The 9,244-nt window shown below is 32.2% G+C and overlaps 2 protein-coding genes across 4 annotated transcripts; both read right to left on the minus strand.

Moving 5' to 3' along the window:
* Window positions 1-2,490: 2,490 nt before the first annotated feature.
* Window positions 2,491-4,635, minus strand: LOC131626154 (protein yippee-like At4g27745). Of its 2 annotated transcripts, XM_058896983.1 has the most exons (3): window positions 4,508-4,635; window positions 4,222-4,356; window positions 2,491-2,923 (listed from the first exon to the last, which is right to left on the minus strand). In XM_058896983.1, the coding sequence occupies exons 2-3, from the start codon at window positions 4,312-4,314 to the stop codon at window positions 2,696-2,698; spliced, it is 321 nt and encodes a 106-aa protein (XP_058752966.1). In that variant the 5' UTR covers window positions 4,315-4,356; window positions 4,508-4,635; the 3' UTR covers window positions 2,491-2,695. The 2 variants fall into 2 exon arrangements, with proteins under 2 accessions (XP_058752966.1, XP_058752965.1); XM_058896982.1 differs by lacking the exon at window positions 4,508-4,635 and having other exon boundaries at window positions 4,222-4,444.
* A 1,043-nt stretch (window positions 4,636-5,678) lies between these two features.
* On the minus strand, window positions 5,679-9,244 carry LOC131626145 (uncharacterized). 2 transcript variants are annotated; one of them, XM_058896972.1, is made up of 5 exons: window positions 9,018-9,244; window positions 6,793-6,866; window positions 6,341-6,413; window positions 6,204-6,259; window positions 5,679-6,005 (listed from the first exon to the last, which is right to left on the minus strand). In XM_058896972.1, exons 2-5 carry the CDS (start codon window positions 6,834-6,836, stop codon window positions 5,891-5,893), a joined length of 288 nt encoding a protein of 95 aa, XP_058752955.1. In that variant the 5' UTR covers window positions 6,837-6,866; window positions 9,018-9,244; the 3' UTR covers window positions 5,679-5,890. The 2 variants fall into 2 exon arrangements, with proteins under 2 accessions (XP_058752955.1, XP_058752954.1); XM_058896971.1 differs by having other exon boundaries at window positions 5,681-6,005; window positions 6,793-6,857; window positions 9,018-9,241.

Raw genomic sequence — 9,244 nt, forward strand, 5'->3', positions numbered from 1 at the left:
TTAATTTGGTCCAAAAAATTTATATTTGATAAAAAAATACCCAAAAAATCTAACAATGAATTACCTTAATACTTCATCCAAACAAAATAATTTAAAATGAATGAAATTCAATTGAATCATTTGAATTTCTTTGAATTTTAAATTCCCTTAAAATTTCTAATTACTTCATCCAAACACACTCTAAGAGTATATTTGGATGGAGCATTTTAACGAGGGAAAGTAATGTTTTGAGGGAATTTAAAATGATTTGACCAAAATCCATTGTTTGGATACAAAAATGAAGAATTGTTAAAATGATGGAAATTTATGGAGTATTTCATTTAAGTTAAATTTAATCATTTTGAAATGACACCAAAAACCAAAGAATTTGAAATTCCTCTCATGTTCCATAGAATGTATTTGTTATTATTATTTCTTCAAAATTTACAAATTGGTCCTCATATTTTTCAAAATTATAAAATTGACCCCAATTTTTTTATAAAAATGCAAATTGGTCCTTAATAATTTTTAAATTTTACAATTTGGTCCTTCAAATTTTTAAAAATTACAAATTAGTCCCTACTTTTTTATTTTTTAATTTGGTCCAAAAATTTTAAATTTTATACAAAATGACACCAAAAATCTAACAATGAATTATCTTAATATTTCATTCAAACAAAACAATTTAAAAATGAATTAATTTGAATTGAATCATTTGAATTGCTTTGAATTCTAAATTACTTTAAAATTTCTAATTACTTCATCCAAACACACTCGATACTCGAAGTAATTTTAATACATACTTTAAACCAAATATTTATGCTTTTTAATACATATTTATATATTCAACAATTATACTTTTTATCAATAAAATTTATCATGGACAAAATTATAAGAGATAAAAGTATAATTAATTTTAAGAATAATTTTTAGACTGGTGATTAAAGAAACCACAAATATACGAATTAAATCTATATGACCCACGGTCTAAATGGTCAAACTAACACGGGGCAAAATTTAAATGCGCTAAAAAAAATAGTTCAAAATCCATGAGGCTATGGATTAAGTAGGCTGGTTCGCAGACCTTAGTCCATACACCCACCTCTAATAATATGTAACATCAATTTTGTCCATACATCAATTTTAAATTGTACATGATACTTACGGATTAGATTAGGGGTTATTTTGTTTGCAATGAGATGCACAAAGGGCTTTATGTTCTAACTTGTAAATGAGTGAATGAATTATTGAGCTATTTAGTTAGGGTATTTATATTTTATAGGCTCGATTACTTGGTCTAAAAATTGCTTAGAATATCGAAACCTAGGAATTCGTCCATGCACCCCTGGCTTTGACTATCTATGAGGCGAATGGAGTGAGTCATCCCTCATAATAGAGAGTGCAGTTAATATGTGTGACTTAGATGAGTTCGATTACTCTCTTAATACGTGACTTGAACACATTTTACTATGATCTATGACCGAGGAGCTTTGGGCCAGACGAGATCACATGCTCGCCAAGTGACCCGCCCTTTCACGCCTAAGTTTTTTCCGCGTTACTTAAGGACTACGTGATTAATGGGCCGAGCTCTTCCAGACCCAACCGAAGATATTCCATATCAAGCCTCTTTAGCAAGACTAGCTTAACATCATGGATTTTCCATTAGTCATTTACAATATGGTCAGCAACCACGGCCTTCAAAGATTCATGCAGGTGAGCAGGAATGTTTAGCTTCTCTACCGACTGACTACTAAGCCAGTTGTCAGTCCATAAATAGATTGATTACTATTACCTGTTTTCAAACTCCATCATTCAGATGTTGCTTGATTCTTGATGGATGATCGAACATGATAGCCAATAGGAGCTTTGTCTCTAGGGAATCTCTCTCTGCATAAGTCAGACCACTGATCAGTTGAGGTCAGGAATTTTCAACAAAGATGGAGTATTGTAGATTTGTTAGCATCAGTGGCTAATCTGATACATAGGCCTTTTTCCTCTAAAAGTCTGCAAATGTTTTCCAAGCTACGGTAGCTATCTTGGTAGTTGAAATCTACTCCAGATGAAGTTCCTTATCCAACTATCTAGTTTCTTTAACAGTTTTGTAGGCCAAGGGTAGATACTGAAATAATAACATAAAAGTACCTATAGAGAAATGGGAGCATCCAAAACCAAAATCTCTATGTCCATTCCTCTTCTTATTTGTCAAAACTAGATAATCCATTTTAGGCTTCTGTTACAAAATATGTTGTAACTTATGAGCAGCTCACGTTTGTTGACAAAGTAAAGCTGAACTTCAAAAGTACCCACTAATCATTAGGGAAATGAAAGCATCCAAAACCAAAATCTCAAATATTGAAGCTCAGCCAACATGTTAATCCATAAGTGAAGCTAAAGCAAAACTTTTCATGTCAGCAATGTTCATCTCCCAAAAGAGAAATCCATAAATTGGCATAACTTGGACAGAGTACTGTTTTTTGATGATTTCAACCTTGAAATCCATAGACCAGTAAATGATTTTATCAACAGTAGAATAAACAATTTATATTACAATTTTACTTCTAGTCATAACATGAGGAAATACAACCAAGTTGGATAAGCAATGACAAAATTTAAAATAGATAAAGGGGAGTACTTCCTGTACATAGTGAACATCCCAAAGCATGAGTAAATCTATAACACAAATGGAATGAATGGATTGGGGACAAAAGGGAAAATGCTACCAGTTCTCCTTAACAATTTTTGACTTTTCAAGGATGAACTTTCCTTCTTTGTACTTCTGGGAAGGATCATAAGCTCTTTCGTATTTCCAGCCCAGAACTTCACGGCAATCACCGCAGTAAACATCAGCAACGGTGTGGAGGCCAGTCAAGAGATGCCTGTCTTCTTTTGGCCCAGTGACAACATTCATGGCATGGGAAAACAGAAAGGCTCGGCCGTTTTTTCCCTAGTAGGAAAATTTATGAAAAGAAAATCAGTAAATGATCTAGCTGGCAAGCTTTTATATGAGATAAAATCATAACACGGAAATGTAAGTTCCAAAAATAAGAACAAATGAAGACTCTAAGTTGGAAAAAACTTGAAGTCCAAAGGAGAGAAAACAAACAATGATCCCTTGGGAATGTTTCTTCCTGACAAACATATTGTAAGTAAGGATTGAAATTCTTCAATCTTTGTTGTAATATTTTGCTGTCGTGTCCCTAAAACCATTTTTATTTAAGAAATAAAAGATGTTAAAGATTGAAAATCTTAACCACCTACTTTCCTCAACATATCTCATCAGTTTTTGTTTGTTTTGATAATCACATATCTCATCTGTTTAACAGTGTCATTCTCTTCCATCCACTTTTAAAATGTTGTTTTCAACCAAAACCATCGTCACAAATATGATAATCATGCATAAAAATCGCCCTGACAGTCACTAACAACAGGCATCTACAGTATAATCACTTTCTGAATAAACAAATAATTTGATAGAAAACGCGTTTTCAATGTTAACAGCCTAATTGGTACTATCACCGGTATTCTCTAACAAAATTGCTTTGCCATATCCCCATTGATTCTCAGTATAATACATTATCAGTGCATTCATTCAAAATATAGTTGCTTAATTATGATATTTACAACAAAACATAAGCTATGAACTCCTAAATACAAAGGTTTGTGCTACTAATTGAGTGTTTGCATCATATGCGGATAACACAATATATGCATTATATTATAGCCAAAGTATCAGCCAAAAGAGTCTCACTCAAACACTTAAACCACAAACGCAAACTATCTTATATCTCAAAAGCTCATTGTTAATGAGTCTCACATCGTACAATATATGATCTGATCATATGTTTAAAAGTGAGAGCAATCTTCACATTACAAGCCGGTTTTATAATATTGAGTTAGTTCTAACCACAATTTTTAAGATGGTTTCAGAGCCTAGTTTAAAATCTATTAGAAATGGAGTCTAGAGAAAAGAAAAAAGAACTATCCAAACATGAATCCAAGATTGAAATTAAAAAGCAGCATGTTTCAAATAACCCATAACAAAATTAAAAATGTAAATGTTTAGCCTTAGAAATGGAGTCTAGAAAGTCTAGTAGTACCATATTTTGATTGAATCAGAATTTTCTCATGTTAGACCTTAATTACAATTGAAAATCATAAGCTGCAATAGTTTTCTTGTCTTGAAATCAACTCTAATTCTCCAGGCAGAAAAGTAAAAAAGAAGAGACGGTTTTAGGTTAGTACCTGAAAAGCCTTGGAAATGATATCATCATGAAGTGAAACAGGATTTCTACAATTACAGCAACTATACAAACGAGGCACTATCAGTTCCGCCATGAATAATTTGGTAACTCAGATGCGTGACCAATACGATAGAGTCTGCAATAATAACAAGATAAGAATGAATGATATATCGATAGTTAGCGTACAAGTAATATTTAATTCATTCATCACACAGATAACTGAATATTCTTTCCTAAAATAAATAATATCTCATCAGATAAAGACATAGCCGCTTCTAATTAATTACCTTTTATGTTGTAATTGTAAAAATTTTAAAAAACCTAACTGTGATTTTGGTTAGGTGAGTGAGTCACTCGCTCTCCTGAGTCTGAGCGTTGGCTCGCTCTGTTCTGTATAGTGAGAGTGGAACTTGTCTCAATCTCAAATGTAAGGGTATGTTTGGATCATGAGAGAAAGTAAGAGGAAAGAAAATAAAAGGGAAGAAAGTATAAGAAGAGAAAGAGAGTAGAAAGTAAAATGATTTTATAGTTGTTTGGTATAAGAGAAAGTAAGAGGAAAGAAAGATAAAAAGTGAACAAAAAGAAATTTATATATTTGTACAATTACAAAAATAACCTTAATAATTTGTTTCATTTGACACAATTATTATTAGTTTATTTTATAATTAAATTTTATCTGACATTGTTTATATCTTTTTTTTTTAACAAAATTCACAAGTCTCAATTTTACATTAAACTAATTTATCCGCACAAAAAGTAATTAATTTTTCAAAAAAAAGTGAGAAAAAAGTCTCAATTTGCCATTTTAAAAAATATAATATACATTACATATTGGTTAGTTTTGTCTTCATCAAATTTTGGTATGATACTCTCTTTCTGTCCAATATAGAGTGGAAAGAATCTTATTGTGGGTCCCACCTATTTCTTTCTTTCCTTCTCACTTTATAGTGCTACCAAATAGTGGAAAGTGAATCTTTCCACTCATTTTCTTTCCTTCTTCCTTTCTGTTAGTTAGGTGAAGTGATGAATTTTACTATTTTCGGATGCGCGTATTTTTATAAAACTGAATTGGCGATTTTCTAAAAATGAAGAAATTGAAACGGTGTTAAAGCGGCGGAATCTCTGCTTTTTAACACCGCTGCTTCTCCAAAGCCATTTCTGCTTTGAATTTATAAAAGCTAAAAGTTCTAGCTTTTGGGCAGATGTGCGTTTGCGGCTATTTTGCTGTGGAAACAAACATTTTTAGTTTTGTTTGAAATTGAATTTTGGAGGAAAAAAAATAAGAGGACTTTTTTTTTTTTAATTAAGCACACAAATATTTTATAAATAGATAAAATGTGATTGTAGTATTTTTACTCATTTTGTTCTTTTAATTGTTCTTTTTAACTATTCAATAAATATTAGTATAATCAATTGTAAAATCTTTCAAAAATGAACTCGCAAAAATAGAGTAATATGCGTCTATGATTGATATTAGAGGGTAAAGAATAGTGTGATTAAAACCAAATAGTTTAAGCATTTCATATTGACAAGTCTTGCAGACACTGCTACAGCTTAAATCATTCTTCATGCTTAAATAATCATACAAAAAGTACTAATAGTACATTTTAACATTTGAAGTTATAGAGTACATTTAAATAATGCAATAAACCAAGAGAGAAGCTGATCTCTCACAACTCCATTCCTTGACCAAATTCTTCAATTGTTTTTGTTGCTAGAGTGACGACGTCCATTAAAGCACTGAACGACGCACGAAGAAATCTGGCTTCTACTGCCTCAAAGTGCCTGAAGAGAAGGATGAGGAAAAATTAAGCAAGGCTACAGATTCAGCAGTATGCCCTTAGAGCTAAACCAAACATGTTGCAGTATTTATCTATTTATGCAATAGATTGCAACGCAAACTCATATCAGAACTATGTATTTTAAAATATAACCTCAAGAAAATAACATTTATTGCATTACGGGAAATGATGAACAACTCACACTATTAGCTTTCCATTTGAAACTGACATGAGTCGTTTTACTTTACCAGGTTGCAACTGCAGAAGACAGAGAAATAATGAAAAGCTAGTTGAGAAACTACTACTACAGAATCAGAAAGCCGAATCTTCAAAACTCACTTCCTTGTCAACGCTTATGGTAGCATACACAATAGAAGCATTCTCTTCAGATCCAAAATCCACTTCCAGGTCACTGCAGTGGTGAACAGTACAGTAAATAATTTTGGTACACAATCTCACACTTTTTCATTACAAGCTTTTCTCTTGTAGTGAATGTTCATAACCATGAAATTTTTCCGAGTTCCCCCAATTGTAGTACATCAATGTACATATATTTATTTTCATGATGTCATAGTAAAACTCTACCATCAATGATGTGATTACTAGTGTAAACAAAACTCAAATAATTTTGAAAATATCAGTAGTTTTTCAAAACCATAGTGATATGAAACAGATAATCATCCATACACATTGCTACACTGCGACAAAGTTAAAACTAAAAAGCATGAGTAACAAAAAAGATAATAAAAATTTTCATTGAAATTATAAAATCTAGAGAAAGAGAGAGTAACCAGCTAAAATCCCATTGAGATTGGGCTTCTGGTGTGACATCCATGAGTGAACCAAATAGCTAACTCTGCAATAACTTCGAGCAACAAAGGTTAGAGAAGCTCCAATACGAAGAGTTTTAGGCCAAATTAGTATGGTACCCAATACAACAAGGTTTTTTTGGTTTTCTGCAATGAAAACAGAAACACTGTGCACATGCAAACTACATCAGAGTAGGTTGGATTGGATTGAGCGGGTTGACAATGGATCTATAAAACTTGAATTAGCTTTACAGAGATACCCAATCCAACTCGGCTCTTATAGATAGAGCTAATTTAGCCACCTTATAAAAACCTAGTTTTAGGATAGTCCAATACAACAACATTTAAATTGAACTTGAGAAGAACTCCAAAAGTAAAAGATTTTCTTAATAGAAAAAATGAAATGAAGAAATAATATCATATTAGCTTAAATGCATTTTAGTCTCTTTATTTTGATCAATATGAACTTTTAATCTCATTTCCTAAAACGGATTTCTGGTTCTTCTATTTTACAACTTGAATTGAGGATCTCTAAGTGAAATCGAGCTTAAAAAATCTCAAAGATAGGACCAAAAAATCTCAAACTGTAAAATAAGGGATAAAAAATCCGGTTTTAAAAATAGGGAGTTAAAAGTTCATTTTTGTCAAAATAAGAGGAATAAAAGTGCATTTAAACTTTAATCGGTTAATTTAATAATCATTACCTGATAAATATATATATTATATGTTTATGCATGTGATCAGTTCAATGAATGCAAACCATATGGCCCTAAACCCTAAACTACAACCTAACATGCTAGCAAATAGAAAGGTAACAAAATCATGGATACTTTATCATTCAAATCCTCCAACAACCTTTATGAAGTAGAGTTAGACTCATGGAGCAAAACACACATCGAACAGCCCAATCACATGGCAAGAAAATCCCAACTGTAACACATAGTATCCCTATAATTACAGGCACAAGACCTCAAGTATACAGGCACAAGACCTCAAGTATGAAATCATTGCTCAATAGTTTGGTCCTCACTCTCTTTACCTAATTTAAGCTAAAAATTAACTTGCAAGTACCTTTTATACGTCTCCACCATTCTTATTTAACATCTTCACCAATGGAAACTAGCATTGCGCATTATTATCCCTACATCTCCATTAGGGTCACATCTAAAGATAGGAAGAGTTTCTTTGGAGTTTTTCTGAAGCTTTTCTCACTTATATAACTACTTGTGTGAGTATTAGTAAAGCTTAGAAAAATATCTTATGATATGCCCATAAAATATATTCTTATTTTGATAAGTTCCTTAAGATATCTTAAGGTAACAACAACTTAGACATAGTATACCCAAGTCACCTTTTCAATTCTCATCTCCAATTCCATTTTTATAGTGAAAGCAAATGTTGAGAGCACAAATAGCTATTCAATTTTTGAATCCAAACCAAATACAAATAACTTGCTAAGTATCTAATTAAATTGTTTAATCAAACACTCCTTAAATTGTTAGAAAAGATTGCTTTGGTTGGTATGTATTACTAGACCCAAACTCATCTGAATGAGTGTGGCCAAGATTATAAAGCTTGACTTCAAACTTCTTAAATGGACATTGACTTCTAGATAATCAATCTGGGATGATTTTTTTTTAATTCTCAAGACAGTAGATTTCATTTTTCTTGATAAAGAAGCAAACTTTCCATTGACTTGTTTTCCAAAAGTATAACTTCTCAATATCGATCCACATAGACATCCTACTTGGCACACACGAATGCGCATATAGCCGCTCACTCACCATTCAGCAGATCATGAAAGAACAAGACATGATCGCAATGCAGGCAAAGACAGAAAAGGGGAAAATACTCAACCATTGGAAACAGTTTCATGAACAAAATAGAGACTTCAAACTTCAAAGATATCACCTTCCTTAACTAAGAACCAAATTTCACATATTGAATTAATATTTAATACAGATAGGAAATTATTTATGCCCTAAAATTCAGATGCTATAACACATAAACTAGTGGGTCCAACATGCTATCAAAGTGAGAAAACGTACATGCCCAATCAACACTTTTACATGAACCTCCAAAACGAAATCACCTTTGACGGCAATTAGCATCCATGATTGAATCCAATTCCCAAAACTTTGCAAACATAGAATAAAAATAAACAGTAAAGCTGATATAATAGTAGAGGGAATGTGAAATTGACTCACCTAGAGAGAAGAAGAAGAGTGAATGTGGTGGTCAAAGAGGTCAACGGAGGCGGGGGTAGCTACGGTTTCTGTCGCTGTTGTGAACTCAGCCGCGAAGTGGAGGAAAAGAAGAGAAATGTAGAATAGTGGAAACGGTGGCTTATCCCTCCTTGTACCCGTTGTCTTTGGCTCCAAAAAGAAAAAGAAAAACAAGAAAGAACACCCTAAGCCCTAAGCCTAGTTATCCT

This window comes from Vicia villosa, unplaced genomic scaffold (genome assembly GCF_029867415.1).
Source record: "Vicia villosa cultivar HV-30 ecotype Madison, WI unplaced genomic scaffold, Vvil1.0 ctg.000273F_1_1_1, whole genome shotgun sequence".
NCBI classification, from domain to species: Eukaryota; Viridiplantae; Streptophyta; class Magnoliopsida; order Fabales; family Fabaceae; genus Vicia; species Vicia villosa.